Source organism: Eurytemora carolleeae, unplaced genomic scaffold (genome assembly GCF_000591075.1).
Source record: "Eurytemora carolleeae unplaced genomic scaffold, Eaff_2.0 scaffold21, whole genome shotgun sequence".
NCBI lineage: Eukaryota > Metazoa > Arthropoda > Copepoda > Calanoida > Temoridae > Eurytemora > Eurytemora carolleeae.
The window spans coordinates 330697-357024 of NW_019396207.1; the positions used below are offsets into that span (position 1 = coordinate 330697).

Here is a 26328-nt window from a genome sequence, read left to right on the forward strand (position 1 = left end):
TCGAGTTTTAATCTCTATCTCATTTAATCCTCAGCTGTCAGCTGCCTTGTATCTCCTCCATCATACAGAAACATTGGAGAACCATGGTCAGGATCCTTGGATTAAGTAGGTTTTTTAATATCCACCTATGGTTACCTATAAGAGACCTCCCAATCTCAGGATAAACTCATCCGAACCAGAATTCCAGATCCTCCTAGAATGAGGCCTAAGAGACTAATACCTGGTATGAAACCTTGTGGTTTAAATTACCAAACTTGTCCCTACATAGAGCCTGGAACAGTTATACAATCCTCTAATACCAGTAAGAAGATTGAGATTAATGAAACTTTCAACTGCAAGACCAGAAATGTAGTTTATTATTTCTTACATATGAGAAGTGTAAACTCCAAACAAACCAGCCTACAGGAGAAATTTTAACCTTCCTGGACATGAACTCTACCATCTAAAAGTTAGCGTATATACGTATACGTATACGCGTATACTAGAGAAGGTTCAATTGAAACCTTGGGAGAAGTTTACTTGCAGTACGCCAATCTAAATACATTAGAGAAATACTAAGAGGAATGAACAGAAAACATAGTTTTTATTTAATTGTAAACTGTAATTCAGTATTTAAAAAAAGAGTATTTTTTATGTCGATTTCGTTAAAAGGTTTGAATACTCCACTATAAACAAGCCCCCCCGATTTACGTAAAATTTCGTTAATTAGATCGACCACCACCACCTCTTTCAACTCATTTAAAAAAAGATTGGTTTTAAATCTTCCTGACAGAAACAATCTCAAGGAATAATTTAATTGTCTTTAAAAATTCTTTGAAAAGTTAATATTTGCAAATTATCTTTTTTCAATATCATAATCTGAGTTCGTTTCCCTTTTGTCCGCTGAAGGCCCATTTTTATAAATAAGGGTCAACCCAGACGAAATATATTTTCAATAAAATGTGGAACTAACATCTAGTTTATTTACTCTGCAGAGGTTTGGTCCATCCCCATTACCGAACTATAAATCTATTAAAAAATTCATACTACATACAGGGTTACGCCCACACAAGATTGACTGTAAAGACGACCTGAAACTCTTGAAATATGAAGATACCAAGGTTAAATGAAATCTTATGTTTTTCAATATAGTCTTTGGAATATAAGGAAACAGACATTAAAAATACCTTTTAGTTGTCTCATCCTTTGAAGAAAAATCTTGGGTTTCCAAAAATTCAGTGAAAAATTTAAGTCTAGTTTCTAAGCACCCTAGATTTGCTTGTTGTGCAAAATTGTTCTGCTTGAGTAACATGCAAATCATCAGCGAGTGCAATTAGTTTTTTTTTCAGACAAAAGGATGGAGGAAGAAGAATGAGATGATTGCATCTTTTCCACGTGCTAGCCCAGCCATCATAATTTAGATTCCAACTCTTTTTTGATCTGTGTAGAGTGAAAAAGTGAATTAGCCGGGTTGAGCGGAGAAGGACGGAAAATAAATACATATATATTATCCAGTATAAGACCTTCCTATTCTCCCAGCTTGAAGTTCCAGCCAATTGTATGAGAATTGACCGGCGTGCTGTTGACCAGTTCCAGCTCCAGGGGAAGGAGGGGGAGGTTCAGGCCCCTGTAAACAGGTGGAAAGCTGAGGGTCATCCTCGTGACGTCATGATTTGTGAGTCCTGTGTCCTGTGAAGTATATTCTCAAATAAAATACCGTCCCAGGCCTAAAACAGGTGACATACTCGAGGATACTGACCAGCTCTAGAATGTACCGGCCCACCACATCCGCCTATTCAGCCAGGTAGAGGCTCGCCTAGGCTGGCCGGACAGGTAGAAAGTTACCTGACCCGGCCGCGCGCGGAGGCTAGGAGGCCAGGGGTTGAGGACAAAAGAACTGTTACTCCACGGCAGTGTAGGATGCAACACAACCTCGCATCTCATTAAGGTTTTTTATACGCAACTTGTTAAATAAGTGAAAATAGTGATTCTGCACTTTTACTTCTGCAGTAGGTAATTTCCTGGAGACCTACCCCCCATTCGGAAATAAAAATAAATTTTTATCATTTACAACAAGATATTGATGGGCGCGGTTAAATAAAAAGAAATTAAAGAAAAACGTACGAGCTTTGAACAAAAAGGTGATATAAATAAAGAAAGTTCAAATATTTCCTCATAAAATCTATCTTCGTTTTAGAAATAAAGGAAAAATGGTTACAGCCCTTTATATCATTAATGCAACTTTTTTAATGAGAAACCACTTAAAGGGACTGTAAGCGTAATTACAAGTGACTCTCCTTGCTAAGATAACAATGCCCGATTTACAACGGTATCTAAAAAGCTGTGTTTCGTCAAGTATGAATATAATATATATCTATATATATACTATATAATTTTTTTAAAAATTTTATTTGCTTTTGTGGTTTCTCTGCAAAAGTGACTTGCGCATTCGATTCTTGCAACAATGAAGAAATTCACAGAAATAAACTCATTGTGAAATATAAAAATAGCGTTATCTTCCAGATTTTTTATTAAATTAATGTTTATAGGGTACTAATGTAAATCGGACATTGCCATCTTTCCATGAAGGGTCGCCTACAGTAGATCCCATAAATTTATTAAAAGCATAAATACTGATTTAAGTATATTGAGTCGCTTTTGCTAATTTTAGGTGAGAATAATAGCTAATTAATCTTCAGTAAATGGAATATTATACTTCACTATTGATATAGCTTCACTATGGGGAATTATGTAAAATATCTAATTATAGGTAATTTCTGACACAGCACATTTCAGATATGTTTTTTAGGATATTTACAGAAGTTTAACTTAGTTATTTTGTTATTTAGGAAGTAGTTAAAGGAATTTACAGTTTACTAGAGGTTTGAAGTTTACATGAGGTTTACAGGAGGTGTTTAAAGAGGTTTACAGGAGGTGTTTAAGGAGGTTTACAGTAGGTATGTAAAAAAATTTACAGGTATTTAAAGAGGTTTACAGGAGGTGTTTAAAGAGGTTTCCAGAAAGTGTTTAAAGAGGTTTACAGTAGGTATGTAAAACGGTTTACAGGTATTTAAAGAGATTTACAGGAGGTGTTTAAAGAGGTTTACAGGAGGTGTTTAAAGAGGTTTAGGTGTTTAAAGAGGTTTACAGGAGGTGTTTAAAGAGTTTTACAGAATGTATTTAAAGAGATTTACAGTAGGTATTTAAAGAGGTTTACAGGAGGTTTTAAAATGAGTTTACGGTACGTATTTAAAAAGGTTTACAGTAGGTATTTTCAGAGATTTACAGGAGGTATTTAAAGAGGATTACATAGGTTTTTAAAGATGTTTAAAGTAGGTATTTAAAGAAGTTTACAGTAGGTATTTTAAGAGAATTACATAGGTGTTTAAAGACTCGAGGTTTACTGTAGGTATTTTAAGAGGTTTACATAGGTGTTTAAAGAGGTTTACAATAGGTATTTAAAGAGGTTTTCAGAAGGGAATTAAAGAGGTTTACAGTATGTTTTTAAAGAAGTTTACAGTAGGTATTTTAAGAGGATTACAGGAGGTATTTTAAGAGAATTACATAGGTGTTTAACGAGGTTTACAATAGGTATTTAAAGAGAATTACAGTAGGTATTTTAAGAGGTTTACAATAGGTGCTTAAAGAAGTTTACAATAGGTATTTTAAGAGGATTACAGGAAGTATTTTAAGAGGATTACAGTAGGTATTTAAAGAGGTTTACAGTAGGTATTTAAAGAAGTTTAAAGTAGGTATTTTAAAAGGATTACAGTAGGCATTTTAAGAGGTTTACGGAAGGTGTTTAAAGAGGTTTACAGTAGGTATTTAAAGAGGTTAACAGTAGGTATTTAAAGAAGTTTACAGTAGGTATTTTAAGAGGATTACAGTAGGTATTTTAAGAGGTTTACGGAAGGTGTTGAAAAGGGTTTACATAAGGTATTTTAAAAGGTTTACAGTAGGTATTTTTAGAAGTTTAAAGAACTTATTTAAAGAGGTTTACAAGAGGTATTTAAAGAGGTTTATAGTAGGTATTTAAAGAGGTTACTTTCGGTATTTTAAGAGGTTTACAGACGTCATTTAAAGAGGTTTAAGTAGGTATTTAAAGAGGTTTGCAGAAGGTATTTAAAAAGGTTTACAGTGGGTATCTAGAGAGGTTTCAGGGCACATAAAGGAGGTTTACTGGGCCTATTAGTTAAGTTTACAGAATGTATTTAAAGAGAGAATTTGACTTTTAGAAATGATACAAGCAATTAAACTTCAAACTTTATTCCTGTTTTCTATTTTCTCAAACATGTTTTCTTTTCCCATCATTCTACACTTTATTTTCCCCCTAATTTCCCCCTCTCACTCATCTAATTCATGCCTCCCCCCTTATCTACAGTTTTCCCCCTTTCCCTTTCATGTTTAGTTCTTTTACTTTTCATTGATTTCTGCCGAAAATAATATTATTATGAAAAAATAAATATTTTTTTTCCAAAATCATGTTTATTAAATTTCAAACTTAGTTTGTTGAAAGCCCTTGTTTTAATTGTTTTTTGATAATTTCATACATAATCTTATTCCATGGATTGAAAAATGCATTTTATGTACTCTGCCTGCCTTATATTCCCGAGTAGGATTATCTATAGGGCTTCTTTCCACCACAATATTTGCAAATTGCTCTCAAGCCAAACCTTTTATTAAGGCCTAGTCAAATACATGCTTTGAAATGCAAAAACATTTAATCATAATTTTTTTAAATTTAAATTTCTGAATACAAATGTAAGTTTGAAGATTTTTGTATTTACTGATAAAATTGCAAATATCCAAGTAATTAAAAATATATTAAGCTACTCAAATTTAACGGAAAAATATGAAAAAATCATTTTTTTTACATAAATTGAATCAATATGACGAATATGAAAATAGAAAAAAAATACGGAAATCGAATTTATTTTATATATAAATATCCTATTAAATACAGTATGAGTGAATAAACATGAAAATAACAACTCGAAAAATAAAACCATTTTTACCCATATCTTCACACAAATTAGACTAAAAAGAAATTATGGAAATGATTAATATAGACTTTTGTTCTTTTTTTGTATCCAGCTTTTATCAAACATTGAAATAAAGATGGCTATTGAGATTGAAATTTATGATTTTACTGTTAAAAAACAGCTGGGCAACTTTTTAATGGTTCATTTGTTTACTGGTAATAAACTAGTTTTACGTAAACCCATTTTTTTTGTCGTATTCTCTTCTGTTTCTGTCTTTAATAAACCCAGTTTAGTTTTGTCGTATTTTCTTCAGTTTCCGTCTCCTTATAAACTTCAGTTTCCGTCTCCTATAAACTTCAGTTTCCGTCTCCTATAAACTTCAGTTTCCATCTCCTATAAACGTCAGTTTCCGTCTCCTATAAACTTCAGTTTCTGTCTCCTATAAATTTCAGTTTCCTTATCCTATATACTTCAGTTTCCGTCTCCTACAAATTTCAGTTTCCTTATCCTATAAACTTCAGTTTCCGTCTCCTACAAATTTCAGTTTCCTTATCCTATAAACTTCAGTTTCCGTCTCCTACAAATTTCAGTTTCCTTATCCTATAAATTTTAGTTTCCGTCTCCTATAAACTTCAGTTTCCGTCTCCCATAAACTTCAGTTTCCGTCTCCTAAATGATGATCATGATAAGCATAATACTAAATTTGCAGATCACAAATAATTAAAAAAAATGATGATAGCGAAATGATGATTTGAACTTAATAGCGAGGCAAACAATTAGGACAAAAAATGGTTAATGTGAAAGCATGAAAGTTAATTAACAATTTTGTTTTTGTAAAATTATTTTTTGAAATTTTTTTTTTACCAAACCCTTCTTGGAGAGTCTTTGTAGAGAGATACACATGAATGTTTAAAGAGTAGTGTTTAGAGAAAATGTGGGCAATTGTTGCTTGTTTTCTGGCATAGGTCCAGGATAGAAGTGCACTGGGAGAGGGGGAAAGCAAATCAGTTTGACAAGAGCATGTTGAAAATTAAAATAGTTCCATTTGTCTGGAAAAACCGGGGAAAGGGTTAAGCAAAAATGTGTGAAAACCTTTAAATAATGTTGGTTTTAAGTAAATAAATCCCAAATATTTTCATTCTGTGAACGCTTCAGTATTTATTGGTTTATAGGTTTTTTTACTTATTAGACCATTTTGAAAAATTAATGTCAAAGATTAAAAAAAGACAAGTTGCGTATATAGGAGGAAATAAGATCTGGAGTACCAAACGTGCCTGAGTGAGAGTGAGTGTAGGTAAAATAAATCAATAAAATTATGAAAGAGGATTTTCTATTAACCATACAATTTTCAATTGATAGCTATGATAATATCAAACCATCCATTTACGTTTCAAAGAGTTTTTCATAAAGAAACTTCAGAAAAATTAAACTGTTCAAAACTTAATCTAAGCTCTTTTTCTAGGGAGTGTTTGGTCACCCCCTTAGAGAAGCAAAATGGCAGCCCACCTGCGGCATGCCGCAATCTTTTTTGCCCTTCTGGCGTGCGCGACACAAGTGTCCTGTTCCGCAGAAGGAGATGAGGTTGATATCAGCAGTGAGGGTATCAATTGTGAAGATGGACTTATTGTACCCCTGTGGCCTGGAACAGATGATATGAGTTTAGGAGATAGGTAAGTTTACTCAAACTCATTGAGGTTCAAAACTTCTCGTACTGATTTATTGCTATCTTTAGATTTGGACGAGGATTGTTGTATTCAGTTCTTATGATCTACCTTTTCATTGGTGTTGCTATTGCTTCTGACAAGTTCATGGAGTCTATTGAAATGATCACTGCTCAGGAAAAGGAGGTTTCTGTAAAGGATCCTCGCACAGGTAAAACCCAGGTTATCATTGTAAAAGTTTGGAATGAAACTGTCGCCAACTTGACTTTGATGGCTCTTGGATCCTCTGCACCGGAGATCATGTTGTCTGTTATTGAGATCTGGGCTAAAGGATTCCACGCTGGTGATCTTGGACCTGGAACAATTGTTGGTTCTGCTGCTTTTAATTTGTTCATGATTATTGGTCTCTGCCAATATGTTATCCCTGATGATGAAGTCAGAAAGATCAAACATCTGCGTGTGTTCTTTATCACAGCCACTTGGTCTGTGTTTGCTTACGTTTGGCTGTACATGATCCTTGGACTCTTCTCCTATGGTGTTGTTGAGATCTGGGAGGGTGTTCTTACTTTCCTTTTCTTCCCTGCTACTGTGTACACTGCCTTTGTTGCTGACAGACGTATGTTCTTCTACAAATATTTTGACAAAAAGTACAGAGCCAAGAATGGTGTCATTGTCCAATCTGAAAAGGGAGACATTGAAAACCGTGCAACTGAAAAGTTCAGGGAATTTGAAGATCTTGATGATATGGACCCTGCCTTGGCCGAGTTCGAGCGTAACCGTCGTGAATACATTAATGCCATGAAGAGGATTCGTCTGGAAAACCCCAACATCAGCCTCATTGATCTTGAAACTAAGGCTAGAGAAGAAGTTATGGCTAAGGGCCCCAAGTCTCGTGCCTATTACCGTGCTCAGGCTACCCGTAAATTGGCTGGTAAGGAAGATGCCATGAAAGCTATGTCCAAGACAATCCAGGCTGAAGCTGAAGCAGAAAAGGCAGCTATGGAAGCTTCTGCAGCTGCTGAGTTGGGACTGAATGAGAAGAAGGACGATGGCATTACCAGAGTCATGTTTGACCCCCCTCATTACACCGTTATGGAGAGTGTCGGAACCTTTGAAGTTACCATTGTCCGTGAGGGTGGAGATCTAAACTCCACTATCCAGGTTGACTACAAGACTGAGGATGGTTCTGCTTCCTCTGATGGAGACTACATTGAAGCTATTGGTACTCTTACTTTTGGACCTGGAGAAACCCAAAAGATGGTTACTCTTGAAGTTCTTGATGACGATGTATTTGAGGAGGATGAACATTTCTATATCAGGATCAGCAATCTCCGCCGCAAGGATGGAAAAGATTTTTCTGAAATTGACGTAGTAGATAACAATGGAAAGAAGACTAAACAGCCCTCAGTTCAACTTGGTACTCCACATATGGCAACTATTATGATTCTTGATGATGATCACGGAGGTATCTTTGGCTTTGAAGATTCTGAGGCTGAAATTGTTGAATCTGTTGGAATCTATGAGTTGAAGGTTCAGCGTATTTCTGGAGCTCGTGGCAAGGTTAGTCGAATTTATTTTAATATTAAATATCTTTTGTCATATTTTTTAAAATATTAATTTAAATCAGTCTTTAACTTCAATATTTATTGAGGTTGCTGTCTCCTATAGCTCTGAGGACGGAACTGCTAAAGCCGGAACTCATTACGAAGCCGTTGAAGGCGAACTGCTCTTTGAAAATGAAGAAACAGAGTAAGTTATTTTTTTGAATCTATTTGTATTTTAAATATTCTACTCATATCTTGCTTATGTGCGTAAACTTCTTCACATCTGTGTCTGTATAAAATAAACATTATAATCTGCACTGTGAGCCCGCCTCTGTTCTTATCTAAGCGGCAACTCTATGTCGGAATCTTGTTTTCTACTTAAATTGATTTTAAATTGTACAAAATGTTCAATGTATAGGTTCATCACGTACTGTTTTGTTTTAATTTCATTTAATCATTGGTTTCTACAGTGGAACCAAAAACTGTGAAAAAAGACTGTCAGACTCAAGTTATGATTTAAAACAGTCCAATGAACATGTTGCACAGCAGTTTTAGTGTACACAGACCCATTTTTCTAAATAGGTAGCCTTTTAAGCCACTGGGTGTACTTTTTGCTTTAACAATATCAAATACACTAATTTCTTAAATGTTGTCTTCCTAGTCCACTGTTTAATGGGCCCCTCTGTATGTTGTTATTCTGTCCTTATTCATGATTTAATCTGTTCAGAAAGATTATTGAACTGCCAGTCCTTGATGAAGAAAGCTACGAGAAGAGTTTGATCATGTATGTCAACCTCGGAGAACCAAGACAGATCGCAGGTGGGTCATCTTTCCTTTAGGGTCATCCTTTAAATGGGCTGAATTATTTATTAGCCAGGGGGTTTCAAATCATAATTCAAAATAAGGTACAATAGACTAGACTTAAACTGGCATTAAAGAAACTATGGGTGAGGTATAATTTCAAACAGGAAATACCCAGTTCATAACAATTATATTCTTTCAAATGTTGGTAACGCGCGGTCTATAACTCGGTTTTGGATTTCCAGAAGGCAAAGAAGGAGGTATATAAACACTTGGTTGTAAACCTGTTAATGTGTGATTATTGTCAAAGCTGATTCCTTCCATCCTTTTCTCCATGTCCCTCTCATGGGACTGGGGTTTCTTTGGAAAAATTAGTGTTGGAATCAGCTTTTAATTGTTCCCTTAAGTTCTAGGGCAAACCCCTCGCAAAGCAGGGTACCCTTATGCTAATGTATTCATTAGATCCCCCTTGATCCCTCTTTTCACTTCTTTCAAACCGTCAATGCGTTATTAAAGTATCCATCGCAAGTGTCTCCAAATGACAAAACAAATGGCCCTTGTGTACTGCATTTGTATGAATGTTATTTTTCCCCGCCAGATGACTCTCCTGCCCGCACAAGCCGAGGACATTCATTTGATAAAAGTTTTTATCTTTCTATGGATGGTTCAGGACAAAGAGGAGGTGAATATATTTAAACGGTTCTCCTGAACTTAGATAGATTTAGAGATTCAAAGATCAGAAAAGATTTTCGATCATTTACATCATTTTCGAGCTAATGACAGTGGCAACTTTAAAAATCTAACATATACCGCTAGAGATATGAGATAGCAGAATGGTTTAACATGATCTCATGAAACTGTGAAATTGGAAGACGATATTTTAGAAATGGTTCTGTGTACAGTACGTACTACGTACTGTACACTGTACACTCGAGTCGTACAGTCGTCTTTCTATTCCACAGTTTTACGGGTCTTATTGCATAAGTAAAATTTCAAAATTTAAATATTTCTTATCAGATATTTGTTTCTGCCATTAGCTAAATATAAAGACATTGTTAATTTTGTCATATCTCATTAGCTTTGATTAGAATATTCCTTAGCATAGAAAACTATTCGTTCCATGACTTGGAGATTTAAAAGATTCTTAAATCTTCCCTATATAGAGCCCCCAAAACACTCCTTCATGTTCATTCTTGAGGGTTTACGGACCGCGAGAGAAAGCTGAAAAAATTCTTAAGTTTTATCTAAATATAGGCAAAACAAAGTTTTAACTATAAATTTGAAAATGCTTTCTTGTAGATTTGTGGTCAGTTTTACGATTGAAAAAAATAACTAAAAATAAATTTAGTTTACTATATAACAAGAAACATTAGAATATCAGTAAATCCCTAAAAAATTTCCTATCTCAATTTTTTCCATTGTTAGCGAGCACCACAAAGTTCTTCAGTAAAACAGAACCTGGTGCAGATGATATAACCTCAGTAGTATAGATTAGTTAGTAAAAAAACTGTTCACTAACTTTTTTTAAATTCATAATTTTTCATGTAGACGAAAAGGAAATATTTGTCGAAGTCAAGAAATTATTTACTTTTTTCTCTCTCTCTCTCGCGTTAATTTCTTGTCAAGATTTGACGTATGCAAAAGCCCACCTGGAGTAAACGTCCTTGAGTTAGTTTTAGCTCTGTGTATATCGGAGAACTTTGTTTTTACTTCAAAGGAGGCGCAAACAAATATTTTCATTTTGGTAAATTTGTTGAATTAACTGTAATGTTTATTGTGTTTGTAGATTTATATTCGGAAACTGTTGAACTTTGATTTTCTAAAAACTATTTGAACCCAATTTTTATTCTTAAAAAGTTTAAGACTAAACGTTATTTATCAAGTTTTTGTTATTTTCAACAATTTCTGTAATTACATGTTTACTTGTCCTTGTTATATTCTTAGACCTTATGGAAAAGTAATTAATGCTAGAATTAAAAATAATAAAAGTGTTAATAATGGTATAATGATGATATTGATAATAATTATATAATGATAATGATTATAATAAGTAATAATGGCATTCACTAGTAAAATATTAAAATTTCACTAATACAAAGGATAAAAAAGTAAGTAACCTTACAATTAAAAATATAATTTTAAAAATGACATTTTAAAAGATAACACTGATGAGTGATATAAATGATTCAAATGATCACAATCGATTAATCAAAATGATGATAACGACATTTGAAATTGATATTAATGATGATCATGATAAGCATAATACTAAATCTGCTGATCACAATTATTTAATCAAAATGATGATAACGATATTTGAAATTGATAATAATAATGATCATGATAAGCATAATACTAAAGCTGATGATCACAAATAATTAAAAAAATGATGATAACGACATTTGAAATTGATAATAATGATCAACATGATACTAAAGCTGCTGATCACAATTTATTAATCAAAAAGATGATAACAACATTTGAGCTTAATGATGATAATCATGATAAGCATGATGCTAAAGCTGCTGATAACAATTAATTAATCAAAATGGTGATGACGAAATTTGAAATTGATAATAATGATGATCATGATAAGCATAATACTAAACCTGCTGATCACAAATAATTTNGCTAAAGCTGCTGATTAAAGTTAATGAATCAAGATGATGATGACGATATTTGAGATTGATAATAATGATGATCATGATAAGCAAGATGCTAAAGCTGCTGATTAAAGTTAATGAATCAAGATGATGATAACGATATTTGAAATTGATAATGATGATGCTATTATTGCAGAGGGTATTGACTACTCTGTCTTGGACGCTAAGGATCCTGAAGCTCTAACTGAAGAGGAGAAGATTGCTCTACTTGGTAGACCGTGTCTTGGCACAAACGGAAAGGTTCAGATCAGGATTAAGGAATCAAAGGAGTTCAAGGTACTGAATCTATCTATCTATCTATCTATCTATCTATCTATCTATCTATCTATCTATCTATCTATCTATCTATCTATCTATCTATCTATCTATCTATCTATTTCTATCTATCTATCTATCTATATATCTATCTATCTATCGGGAGCTATCCATAAGTGGTGTATAATAGGACCCAAATATGTTTGTTTAGAACTCTGTGGACAAGATGATGCAGAAAGCCAATGCTTCAATGATGGTTGGATCCAGCTCCTGGTTGGAACAGTTCACGGAGGCATTCAATGTACAAGCTGGTAGGTTGTTTCAATTTACATTTAATTGTATTGGCCCGGTTATATGGAATAGTACTGTACATACAAGCTGGTAGGTTGTTTCAATTTACATTTAATTGTACTGGCCCAGTTATATGGAAAAGTACTGTACATAAAGCTGGTAGGTTCAATTTAAATTTAATTGTACGTACCTGCCCGGTTATATGGAATAGTACTGTACAAGCTGGTAGGTTGTATTTTTCCGGTCGTTAAAAGAATTACTGTACAACTTGTTGTACAAACCCGACACTTAAGTAAGCTTGGACGACATCTCAGTATAAGATTGTATAGTTATAAGTATTGCATTAGTTTGTACTTATATGTTTACTTAGTATATAACGCGGGCAGCCGTAGTACATTTGAATTTCCGAGCTGGGTCAACCTTTCCGGTCCCAATTTGTACTGTATCGCCCGGACATTGGGTAAATAAAGCAGATACTCAATAGGACTAGCCGGTGCGACTAGGTTGACGCGGTTAGACTTTAGGTTGAATTTACTTTTACTGAAGGGTCAGAGGTGCGTGATAATGAATTGTACAGTACTGAAGAACTACTAGCTAAATACTTTCTATATACATTGTTCTTTTTGCCTAACTAATAAAATGTCTAGCTAGGTATTCCTTGTTATTGCATTTTCATTTGATTTAATATCTTTTTTGCGTTTCTTTTAATATAAATTCTAATAAAGCCTCAAAACATATATTATGCTATAACATTTTGGAGTTATTAGCTAAACATTTTGCTATAAATCTACAAATTTTGCTATTAAAAACTGAACGTTTTGCTTTAGTAAAGCTAAGCATTTTGCTATTATAAAACTGTACATTTTGTTTTAGTAAAGATAAGCATTTTGCTAATATAAAACTGTTCAATTTGCTAATATAAAACTGTACATTTTGCTTAAGTAAAGCTATACAATTTCCAATAAAACTATGCATTTTGCTTTAAACCTATACATCTGGCAATAAAGCTATTTATTTTGCTGTAAAGTTATACATTTTTCTATAAAGTTTTTCTTCGCCATTATGAATAAAGTTTTGCATTTTATTTAAAGTATAAATTTTGCTTGAGTGTAACCTATAAACCTGTGGAAAAGGAAGACTGTTAAACTCAAGTAATGATTTCATGAGACACAGCAATTGTGCAGTGTACACAGACATATTTTAATATTTCATTGACTTTTAAGTAATTGGTAAAACAACAAAAACATCAAACGTACATAAGATTGCTTAAATGTTCTCTTCCTAGTCCAAAGTTTTATGAATCTCTCTGTATATAAAGCTATAGATATTGGTAAATCTAAGCTTAAAACAAATGTTTTTAATTTCAGAAGGTGAGCTGTGTTTACAGGCTTGGTGCAGGTTTAGGTTTCATAAATTCACCCAAAATATTTTTCATTTTGCTCCAACTATGTTAATGAAAATTCTCCACATTTTGTTTTTATTAAAAATGGTGAATTCTTGAAACCAGCTTGTGTGTGTGTGTGTGTGTTTTTGTATTTTATAAACTTAGCTTGAGCCGGAAACTTTTTTGTATATATATAAATACAATATATACGTAAACGGAATATTTCTGAAAATTTTGTTACCGATACCTAGAATTTACAATCATATTGTTTCCGTAAAGGCTAAGCAGAACCTTCCCTAAAGCTGTTAAGAAAAAGAGGCCACAAAGAAGGACTGACCGGCAATGTATGGTGGTTGAACTGAGATCGCAGTATTGTAGAGAAATTTTCTAGGATTCATTTGAGACATACAAAAAGTTTTAAAGATCCATAATTACAAGACTGCAATCTCAGTTCAACCAGCATACATTGCCGCTCACTCCCTTTAACAGCTTCAGAAAAATTTCCCTTTGGCCTTTACGTAACCAAGTTGATACGGTGGACAATGTAATATGCACATTGCAATATGGACAATGGACTATCATGTTTACCCGAGAATAAGTTATTTAATTGCTATTTACTAATCCTTAGAATAGAAATATTATTGCTAAACAGTGAACACCCTTGACAGAACACCCTTGACAGAACATCCTTGACAGAACACGGGGTTTGTTCGCTTATCACTGTTTTTACTAAAAGAACTCTTATCGTAGGAAATCTTTTTCAAAAATTTAGATTATCTGTTCTTTAACATATTCTTCTCAAACAGTAGTGATGGAAATTTAACAAATCAAGAGCGATGTTGAAAGGGACTGTACACTTATTTTCAAGTGTCCCTTTAATCAAAGAGTATCCCTTTAATCCTCTATCTGAATATCAATGAGAAAGATATCGTCATTTTTCTATCTATCAAGAATTAAATTCTATTAGTTTCAGCTAAAATAATATGGATATCTCACTCATCCTTGATTACACAAAGGTTTAAAGGATACTGTTATAAATCTGACAGGTCACTCTTCAAACATGAGGTTCTATTGAACTTTATACTACAGTCCCTTTAAACAGAGTGTTATAATATTTTAACATTTTTTATAATATATAATATTCTTTTAAGATGATGACGAAGAGGGAGAAGAAGGAGAAGGTATTTTTTCTTTAAAAATATATTTTTTAAATTTTCATTGTCAGTGCAAAGGAATTGAGTCTTTGCCACAAACTCTGGTATCTTTTTTATATCTTTGCAACCCAATGTAGAATACCTTAGAAATGTCAAACCATGAATTCTGTTAGATCAAATAATCTAAATTTGAAATACTAAGGTAGCAAAGATATAGGGAATAGCAAATTTGAGTTTGTGGCAAAGACTCATTTTCTTTTTAAGAAATTTAAATTCTTGGCTATTTTTTCTATTCTTATAAAAAGCGCAAAAATACATAGCACAATTTATTTGCATAGTTTTAATACATTATCGAAATTATTAATTTTGATTTTGTTTAGGTGAAGAAAAGATGCCTTCTTGCGGAGATTATATTATGCACTTCCTCACTCTGCCATGGAAAATTATCTTTGCACTTATTCCTCCTACAGGTATATTCATTCATTCATTACTTTATCCTACAGGTATATTAATCCTATTCATTTATTTAATAATCTATTTATTTTTGGTTCAATGAATAATTCATTACTTTGTTTTTTAATTCATTTATTGATTCATTCATTAAATCATTCTTTAATTCTTAAAAAAAAATATTTATTCATTGTTTGATTTCGTTCTTTATTCTTTTTTCATTTAATTCATAAATTCATTCATTGATGATTTATTCAATCAGTCAGTCATACCATAATTCATCCTTATTCAATTATTTTTGTTAAACAAAACTAAACTTCCTTAAAAAAGGTTATAATAAGAACAAAATCTTCACCGATTTTAATCATTTTTAGGTTTTTAGGTTTAGATGAGACCGTCAGCAAAAATATATTTTTGTAACATTTCATCTTAATTTCAGATACTGAATTTTAGTAGAGGATTCATAATCTGATAATGTATATAAAATACAACAGACCATGCACGAGGGGGGTAGTACAAAGTGTGTGTGGGGGGGAGTACAAAGTGTGGGGGGGAGTTCAAAATGTGTGGGGGGGAGGGTTAAAGCCTGAAAATAAACAAACAATGCATATTTTCAATGTTCTTTCCATGCAAAGCATTTCTACGTGACACGTTGTTTACTAACTTACATAAACATTTATCAATTAATTATTGACATCTATTTGACATCCCTAAAATACGGGAGAAAACTAAAGAAAATACAAGATTTTCAACGATAACCTTTGAACCTGCACTAAAGCATTTATTGAAAAGATATTTTGTTTATTTAAGAAGTTTTTGTTACGTTTTCTTCAGAAAAAATGTTTAAAGGTATTGTTGTGAATCACGTACATGTCACTAATAATATATGGGTGATTATAAAAATAATCTTTGAAATTATACCTAATTATTTGAACCTAATTTTATTTGAAAGCAGTTTCATGCCTGAATGCATTTCTTGTCCTCCAAGGTCACAGATTTGGCTTGCAAGCCTAATCCTAAGTCCGACTAAAAATCAACATTCTTCCCTGACATTAGTAAAGCAATCAATTATTTAAATGGAAGAATGGCCTCCACAATGCTATAGTGTCAGGACAGAATGAAATATATTGTCCCTAAGTAAGGTTGACTAACAAGACTGGGAACCTCGTCAACTATAAGATAGGATCACGAGACAAGCCTAGCTTTCATCCAGATATTCAGGAGCCAGCTTATTTAAACAATATACAACCTTCTAGCCTTACATACATTAACATCATGTTTGGCAAACATAAATATTCTTTTTAAAAAGGCATTTCCTTTGGTAGATCAAACAGAAAAAATAAGATGTCATTAGTCAATTAGAAGGGAATTGATTTCAAACTTAGATTATTTGAAAAGGGATTAAAAAAATCAGAGATTGTGGCAAAAACGCAATGCCTTTATCAAAAATTAAAGTGAAAAACCCAGTTTTTTTGAATAACTTTTTTGAAAGAAGTTTAATTAAACAATTTAATGGTTTTTAAATTTTCTGATTCTATTTTTCACTTATTGTTTTCTTATTGGAGAGTCCAAAATTAATAAAATCTACGAAAGTTAAGACTACTTTTTTCTCATGTATGTTTGTTGCTAATAAATCTGTTTGTAGGACTAATGGATGGATATCCTACCTTTATCATCAGCATCCTCTTTATTGGTCTAAATACAGCCGTCATAGGTTAATCACAATATTTCAATTCAAAAAAAAGTTGAACAAAAAATATAGAGTTTAAATCTTAACTTGATTTATTAAAGGGGATGTTGCTGGTCACCTAGGATGTTATATACATTTGAAGGACTCTGTCAATGCCATTGCCTTTGTTGCTTTGGGAACCAGCGTGCCCGGTATGACTGGCATGTAGAACTTCCAAGCATGTCAACTAACTCGAGCATGCTTACAAACTTTCCTAAATGCATGTCATTTTAGAATACAGGATGCAGATCCTATTGCTTTGATTAATGATTAATTCTTCAAAAGAACATGATGAATATATATTGATGTTTCTGATGTTGGGATATGATTGTACTCAACTATTTCATTAATTAGGACATTTTTAGCAATTTGTGAGGGCTATCCAACCTTTGTTATTTCAATCCTCTTCATTGGACTTTGCACAGCTGTTATTGGTGATGTTGCCGGCCATCTTGGCTGCTTCATTTATCTTAAGGATTGCGTCAATGCTATTGCCTTTGTAGCACTGGGCACTTCCGTACCGGGTACCTCTTTAAGCATGGAACCAACCGTAGAAACTCTGTAAATTTGAAATTTGTGGATAATGAATTAATTCTACTAGACTGGGGTATTTAGTTATTGATATATCTTATAAATTGTCTGTTCACAACCAGATAATTTTAGATATATTTTGATCCTTGGTACCTGTATCATAACATGTGAATGTAGATTGCATGAATTATTTGAAAATGTGGATGCTAAATAAAATAGAAATGTAATCAGATACTAACCTTTAAATTATCTAGCTATCTACAACGGATATCCCACTTTTGTCATATCTATCCTCTTCATTGGACTATGTACTGCGGTCATCGGTGACGTTGCCGGTCATCTTGGCTGCTTTATCTTCCTGAAGGACTGTGTTAATGCCATTGCCTTTGTAGCACTCGGCACCTCAGTACCTGGTACTTATCAAAAAGTGTGATTGAAGTCTGATGGATCTGTAGTTTACATGAAAAGTCTGTGAATGACCAGACAATTCAGAAACTAAACTTTAAAGAGTATGCTTTCAATTTTGGCTTAATTTAAGGGAGCGCTGAACTTTTAATATTTAACTTTGAACGCTGAATTATGATGGCTGAACTTTGAACGCTGAATTATGAGCGCTGAACTTTTAATATTTAACTTTGAACGCTGAATTATGAACGCTGAACTTTGAACGCTGAATTTTGAACGCTGAACTTTTAATTTTTAACTTTGAACGCTGAATTATGAACGCTGAACTTTTGATATTTAACTTTGAACGCTGAATTATGAACGCTGAACTTTTAATATTTAACTTTGAACGCTGAATTATGAACTCTGAACTTTTAATATTTAACTTTGAACGCTGAATTATGAACGCTGAACTTAGAATGGTAACCCTGACCACTGCTTTTTTCCAAATCTATAATGCGAAACTTTAATTTTGAGATTCAATTTAAGGGAACGCTCGACTTTGAATGATGCTTTTTGAATGGTGAAACTAGAACGCTGAAATATAGTGCTGAGTTTTGAATATAGGATGACGAATTATAAAGTTTTAATCTATGTTTTTAAGAAAAGATTGAACACTGAAATTTCTTTCTATCATTGTCATGAAGTTTGTAAAATTGAAAGCAAATCTCTAATATCATTCTCATAGTCTGCATGGGACCAGACTTTTTCAGTTTCTCTTCAACAGTTTATCTCAGATTATAGAAGAAAATAGTTGTTGAAATATTTTGAATAGCACGACTGTTTAAGACCAGTTTGTTATGCCATCATATCAGTTTAATAATGTTTAGTTTTCAACCATAAATAGGAAGAAGGCTGACATCTATATACAGAGAAAGACAGAAGTATAATATTTAACCAAAAATGGAATATTGATTTAGCAATGGGAAGTGGATATCCCACTTTTGTTGTATCAATTTCTGCCATCGGACTGTGTACCGCTGTTATCGGTGATGTTGCCGGCCATCTTGGCTGCTTCATCAACCTCAAGGATTGCGTCAATGCTATTGCCTTTGTAGCACTCGGAACTTCTGTACCTGGTACATAGAAAAGCCTTACGAGTGGTGTGTTTTTAGATCAGAAAAGTTTGATATTTGAGAAATATCAGCTTTGATAGTTTAGTTTTGGCAAGAAAGACTGTAGAAGACCAGTTTTTTGTTGCTATCTTTGTCTTAGTGTAATGATTTTTACCCTAACTTAGGTTGAAAGATGTCATCTGAATCCAGAAAACTTCTGAAATTTAAATTTAAATTTAATAATAATTTAGCTATGATGAGTGGATATCCCACTTTTGTTGTATCAATTTCTGCCATTGGGGCTTGTACTGCGGTTATCGGTGATGTTGCCGGCCATCTTGGCTGCTTTATCAACCTCAAAGACACAGTAAATGCAATTGCCTTTGTTGCACTCGGCACCTCAGTACCTGGTATTAAAAGCTTGTAATTGTAAATCTGCCGATCAAATAATAAATGCAGCTAGATTATCCAGAACCCAATAAATTGCACTTATCAAGAGCTGCAAACTTTCCACAAACTCTAATTTTCTTTAAACTTTTTCTTTTCAACCTCAAGATGTAAACCTTTGTACCTTCATAGGTTGTCTTTCTAATCTAGTAGAGGTCTACTCCATCAGGTTGCACTGATATTAGAAAATTAGAGTTTGAGGAAAGTAATCAACTTTTTGGGCATTCAGATTCTCAACCTGGACTTAATATTTTATCACAAGAATGTAATATTATTCTTGCATCTGAAGTCTGAATCAATGTATCAATTGTTCTCCAGGTGTACTTTTATACACACAGATGAAAATAACCTTTGCCCTTAACTAATCTATCATTTTCACTTTGCATGCAGCCAAATTTAATGGATATCCAGCGTTTGTGATATCAATCTTCTTCATCGGCTTAGTAACCGCTGTTATTGGAGATGTAGCCGGACATCTGGGATGCTTTATTCATTTAAAGGACACTGTAAATGCCATTGCTTTTGTGGCACTTGGTACAAGTGTACCAGGTAATAAAATAATATTTCATAGAGGCTAATCTAGATTTTTTACCTTAAAGGGACTGTTAACGTGATTACCCCATTTACAACGGTATGAATTAGATATCCATGTTGTTGTTAACTGCTGCTGTTTATTCTCATTTTATGTTAAAGTGACTTGCGCATTTCTTGCCTATAAGAGGAAAGGGAAAATGTTCACAAGTAAAAAAGTTTTTGGTCAGAATATCGACGAAAAATTCCGCATTATTAAGATTAAGGTTTTAATGATATGCCATCGTTGGATGGAGGGTCACTTGAAATTACGCTACAGTCCCTTTAAGAAGCTGAGGATTTTACTTGGATCGAGTATTCTTATCAGCTTCGTGCATTTTCCCTTGATTAGCTTCGTTAATTAAACTGAGTTTCTCTTCACCTTCCTTTATCTGATTCTTCTAAAGATTTCTTAAGATTGAGATCTTCTCCGGTTTCAATTTATATCATTTTTAATTAGGTTTCCCTGGCCTTCAAAATAACATATCAAAGTGAAAAAAACAGGGTTACTCACAAAGAATGAGACTGTAAAGACGACCCAAAACTGAAGCGATTTGAAGCTTTATAATTTGGTTACTTTATTCGACAGAGTATTTTGTTGGTTTACTAAATGATTAAGCACAGAAATAATCCAGTTTTGGTCGACAAGGAAACCAGAATGCAAGAAAATGGACTTTAAAAATTCCTTACAATCGTCTCTGAAGTCTCATCCTTTTTGGGTAACCCTGTATGAGCTAAACTATTCTCTCTATTTGAAAGTCGGAAAGGAAAAGTTTCAACCTAGGTTATGACATAAATTCTAAAATTACGTATGCACTTTTTAACCTTAAATAGAAATAGCAACTGTAGTTTCTCAGTAAAATGTGTGTGATCTTTTCAAAGTAGGGTTTAAGTTGTGTGAAATCCTTTTCTAAATGAAGTGTGACAATGTTTTCTTTTGAAGTGTGATGTGCTAATATTTTAATGTTTCAAAAAATTTGAATTTAGAGAGCCAAATGAATTTCATCAGTTTAATTTATTGCAGATTGCTAAAAATACTTGATATGATATATTTCAAATATTTAAATTTTGAGAGGTGCTCAATTTTTTGCTACAGAAAGAAATTGTTGAGATTCATTGATTATTAAATCCTTAAATTAAACCTGTTGTAACACTTTAGATACATTTGCCTCAAAGACTGCAGCTATTGAAGATGAGACTGCCGATGCTTCTGTAGGAAACGTTACTGGATCTAATGCTGTCAATGTGTTCCTTGGTAGGTTATTTATTATCACTCATGTACCTTTTTCCATTTATTCCATCAGTAATATTCCCACATTTAAATCTTTAAAGTCAGTTATCCAAAGCCATCTCTTTAACTTATTTCGACTCAATTACTGCTTTACAACCACCCCCCTCAAAAAATTATTCATTTACTCTAAGGAAACCTTCTAAGCTTCCTGTAAACCTCCTAAACTCTAAGGAAACCTCCTTAACTTCCTGTAAACCTCCTAAACTCTCAGGAAACCTCCTTAACTTCCTGTAAACTTTATAAACTCTAAAGAAACCTTCTAAACTTCCTCTAAATCTCCAAAACTCTAAGGAAACTTTCTGAACTTCCTGTAAATCTCCTAAAATAGCTAAGAAAACCTTCTAAACTTCCTAAATATCTTCCAAACTCTAAAGACACCTTTTAAGCTTGCTGCACATTTCCGAAACTCTCAGGAAACCTCCTTAACTTTCTGTTAATCTTCTAAACTCTAAGAAAACCTTCTAGACTTCCTGTAAACCCCCAAAACTTTAAGGAAACCTCCCTAACTTCCTGTAAACTTTATAAACTCTAAGGAAACCTTCTAAACCTCCTCTAAATCTCCAAAACTCTAAGGAAACCTTCTAAACTTCCTGTAAATCTCCTAAACTAGCTATGGAAACCTTCTAAACTTACTAAATATCTTCCAAACTCTTAAGACACCTTTAAAGCTTGCTGCAATTTCATAATCTCTAAGCAAACCTCCTTAACTTCCTGTAAATCTTCTAAACTCTAAGAAAACCTTCTAGACTTCTTGTAAACCCCCTAAACTTTAAGGAAACCTCCTTAACTTCCTGTAAATCTCCTAAACTCTAAGGAAACCTTCTAAACTTCCTAAATATCTTCTAAATTCTAAGCAAACCTTTTAGCTTCCTATAAATCTCATAAACTCTAAGGAAACCTCCTAAACTTCCTGTAAAATTCCTAAACTCTTAGGAAACCTCTTTAACTTTCTGTAAACCTCCTAAACTTCAAGGAAACCTCCTTTACTTCCTATAAATCTCCTAAACTCTAAGGAAACCTACTAAACTTCCTGTAAATCTCCTAAACTTCCTGTAATTCTTGTAGGCTTCAGGAAAATCTCCTAAAATGCCTATAAATCTACTCAACTTCTTGTAACTCTCCCAAACTTCCTATAAATCTCATAAACATCCTTTAAATCTCCTAAACATTCTATAAATCAATATTTATCATTTCTATACCAACATATATTCTATCTATATTTCTATAGGTATTGGTATTGCCTGGACCATGGCTGCTATATATTGGGAGTTCCAGCCTGAAGGACAGTTTGTGGTTCCTGTTGGCAGGTATAGATCTAATAAATATTGGGTATACATGATATTCTGTAAACCTGAAGTATTAACTATCTACTTTTGTAAACGTTTACGTAAAATCTATTATTCATCAAATGAATACGTGATATATATAATGAAGTACATCTTAATTGCGCCTATTTCAATTGTGCTGTAATACCTAACATGATTGTATTAATCATGCGATATATAACGACATAGGAATTGTAATTACGTCTATTAACTTGTACTTGTAACATATAAACCTCAAATACATTAGTTGATATAGAAACTCCGTACTGTTTACTGCCAGAGAGTAATTGTTCCGTTGATTTGGCGTTGAAAGTTGGGAGCTTCCGCTTGATATTGATAGCTAATGAGATCGCACCAGTGGTAATGGCGTTGATAGATCACAGATTGTATTTGTGTGGTTCCCTGTCTTGTTCAACAGGTTGAGGATCGTGCCCTTAGATTTGGCACTGATAGTTGCAGACTTCCGCTTGATATTGATAGCTAACAAGATCGCGCCCAGTGTTACTGGCGTTGATAGATCACAGATTGTATTTGTGTGGTTCCCTGTTTTGATAAACATGTTGAAAATAATGCCCTTTGATTTGGCATCGATAGTTTCCATGTGTTGACATTGATAGTCAAGAGAACAGAAGTTTCACCTGGATAGATATGTGTCCAGAAATTGTTATGGAGTAGGTATTTACTACATACACATATATAAATATCAGGAATTCTTAACTTTAATCTCTTAAACATAATCTTTAAAAATAGTTTCCAATGAAGCCTTACTTGTATTGTATTGTGTTCATATTATACAGGGCAATAGGTAGGGGTTGTACTTTATGTATGGATATATTGGTTTTATTGGAAATAGTGTCAAGTTTATATCTGCTCTCGCAATTTTATACTTTTAAAAAAGTTTACAATTTATGTTGAAATAAAAAAAGTTTACAATTTTTGTCGAAATTTAAAAAAGACAATTTAAACTAAAGTTGGTTTATTTTAAGCTTTGCAAATAACTTGTTTTCAGGCGGGTAACTAGGGGGGGGGCCATGGGGCCAGGCCCCCCCCCGCCTTAAGAAAGCTGTATAGGGGGCAAGAAGCCCCTAACAGGGGTCCATATAGTTCCAAAAATAGCAAATTTTCTCAAAAATTAAAAAAAAATATGTCACAAAGTAATTTTTTTTTTAAAACCACACTCTTTAATCAAACTCAAATTCCTTTATAGCATTTTTCAATGTAAGATCAGATTCTTTTTATTTTTGCCCCTTTTCCTTAAAAAATGCCCCTAAATTTGTATTTTTAAAATTACACTCACACATTCTTATTCAAATTGCCCAACCAGACTTGAATTTGCCCCTTTTTTCAACATTTGTAACCTTTGGTTTTTTTTAGAATGCCACCAAATATTTTTAATTTGCACCTAAATTTAATATTTTTATCCCCAAATATTTTATAAACACAACAAACTTTAAAATTTAAAGCCCTATCTAAAAAATGCCCCCTTTTTTGAAATAATATTTAGAAAATTAAGAAGTTTTGCCCCCAACAAAAAAATAACTCTTAGTTTAAAAAAATACCCCTTTTTATGTATTTTAAAATAATTTAAATAAAAAAATGTTACCCCAAATTAAATATTTAAGATTTCCCATTCGCAAAATTGACAAAAATGAAAAAAGCCCCACAAATACATCAAATTGTAAAGGTTAACACCATCGAGTTTCAAAGATTAAGGGATTAGAAAATTTGAGTTTGTGGCATAAACTTAATTTCTTTATAAATTGTTTACATTGTTTAATAATATCAAAATATTGTTTCCTTGACCGCTTTGTATTTCTAGCTTGGGTTTCTCTGTGACTGTGTTCTGTATTGAGGCTCTGCTCGCTATTGCTATTCTTATGGCCAGACGTAGCCCTATGGTTGGAGGAGAATTGGGTGGCCCTAAGGTATAGTACTCCAATACGCTCCCCCTCCCCACCCACACTTTTCACCCCTCACCATCCCCAGCCTTAGAGAAATTGTAAGCAGAATTTTACGACTTTTACACAGCAATTAAGATAGTATATAACCTTACTTTTTTCCCTCAAAGATCAAACAAAGGTTTAAAGGGTACCGTTGTGAATCTATGATGTACCTCTTTAAATAGAATATCACTTGGAAGTACACTTACAGTCCCTTTAAAGTGGAAAATAGCAGAGAATTAGTTGCTTCACCTTATTAATCTTTTCTGAAAAAGTTTGTTGAAGAAATAAAAATTACTTTGAGCAATCCTTTCTAAATATGAAGACGACAGAAATATAATAACAATCCTTTCTAACTATGAAGACGACAGAAATGTAATAATAATCCTTTCTAAATATGAAGACGACATAAATGTAATTACGGAAAAGTCTTTCCAGTAAAGTTTACACAAATGATGTTACTTTTGCTTTGCCATTAAGATCTTTCTTTGAGACCTGTTGATATAAAAAATAATCGTACAGAACTAAACATTCTGGAAACAGAATAATTTGATTCATTTTGCATTTTTCAGAGTATCAAAACCATCAACTCTGGTATCTTCGTATTCTTCTGGGTCTTCTACGTTCTCATCTCCGCCCTGGAGGCGTACAAAGTTATCGATCCTGGATTCTAATTGATCCCGGCTCACACATCCCATACTCAGTCTTGTGCTGAAGAAAGGACGATGTTTATTTTCAGCTCAACCCCATCAATTCCTACGTGAATTAAAGACATTAAATCAAAACTAGATTCCAACTGATGTTAAACCAAGACTTCTTTTTTGTTCCTGTGTGATCAATATTTGTAAAATAAATGGCGGCTCTATCGCTCTGCAACTGTAAAGTTAAGATGAATCAGTATTCAAGTCAGGTCAGTCAGGTCGTCTTCGCTCACAGTTGCAGAGCAGATTTACGCGGCAAACACTCTCTCTCTCTCACACACACACACACACTCCTCTCTACCGACATACAGTTGATATTTTCCTAGTTTTCTTTGTTTATTCTTGTTGTTTACAGGTTACGCCGTTATAGAGAGAATAATTCATATCATTATTTATTTGTTGAAATCTTTATATACACGATTTTCCACCAATTGTATCTTTTTTGTTAAAGAAGGGAAAAGTAAAGATTTAAATTTTTAAGACTTTAAAGAAGAGAAATCCTGCAAGAGAGAGAAAATACAGAAGAGAAGAGAAAAATTGAAATGAAAACCATGATTGGAAATTAATAAAAGACATAAACGTAATAAAACACGTTCAGTGTGGTTTAACAATTTTTCCATTATCCCATGAATTTCATTCACCAATCAAATACGAAAGGTTTTCTGATAATTGGAAAACGTATTAAAGGGAGTGAAATATTTCTTTTCGAAAATTATGAAGAAAAAAACATGTTCTCCAAATAATCTTGGTGTTCAAGCATGACAACCTTTAAATATTGTAATTTATTGTAAATACCTTTATTTATCAGATAAGATCAAACAATAAGTTACAATTGTATAGCCAATTCCCCTGATTCTGATATTTTTAAAATATATTCTATACCATATTTTATACCTTTGAAATAGAAGAAGACATTCTGAATTTTGTCTCTGCTAATTGAATATTAGCAAAATTATCATATTTATGGAATGCTTAGGAGTCGGATAATTATTTGTTTAAATGTCAACTTTATTCTTTATTAAATATCAAATATGTATGATGATTATAAGTCCCTTGAGGCCGAATTTAAAGACTTAAATTTAAGCCGCGGCATGGTTGCATCCACTTAAAATCGTATTCATTGTTTCAAGA

The 26328-nt window shown here is 33.0% G+C and overlaps 1 protein-coding gene across 10 annotated transcripts; it reads left to right on the forward strand.

Moving 5' to 3' along the window:
* The first annotated feature begins 1828 nt into the window (after positions 1-1828).
* Positions 1829-25677, forward strand: LOC111698201 (sodium/calcium exchanger 3). Of its 10 annotated transcripts, XM_023468465.1 has the most exons (17): positions 1830-1927; positions 6205-6255; positions 6424-6631; positions 6694-8182; positions 8274-8371; positions 8894-8985; positions 9213-9227; positions 11767-11906; positions 12097-12196; positions 14709-14741; positions 15095-15184; positions 16810-16878; positions 16956-17045; positions 21100-21195; positions 22460-22538; positions 24376-24481; positions 25069-25677. In XM_023468465.1, the coding sequence occupies exons 3-17, from the start codon at positions 6456-6458 to the stop codon at positions 25168-25170; spliced, it is 2775 nt and encodes a 924-aa protein (XP_023324233.1). In that variant the 5' UTR covers positions 1830-1927; positions 6205-6255; positions 6424-6455; the 3' UTR covers positions 25171-25677. The 10 variants fall into 10 exon arrangements, with proteins under 10 accessions (XP_023324239.1, XP_023324233.1, XP_023324235.1 ...); XM_023468467.1 differs by lacking the exons at positions 16810-16878; positions 16956-17045 and adding an exon at positions 17259-17417; XM_023468466.1 differs by lacking the exons at positions 16810-16878; positions 16956-17045 and adding an exon at positions 17679-17837.
* Positions 25678-26328: the final 651 nt, after the last annotated feature.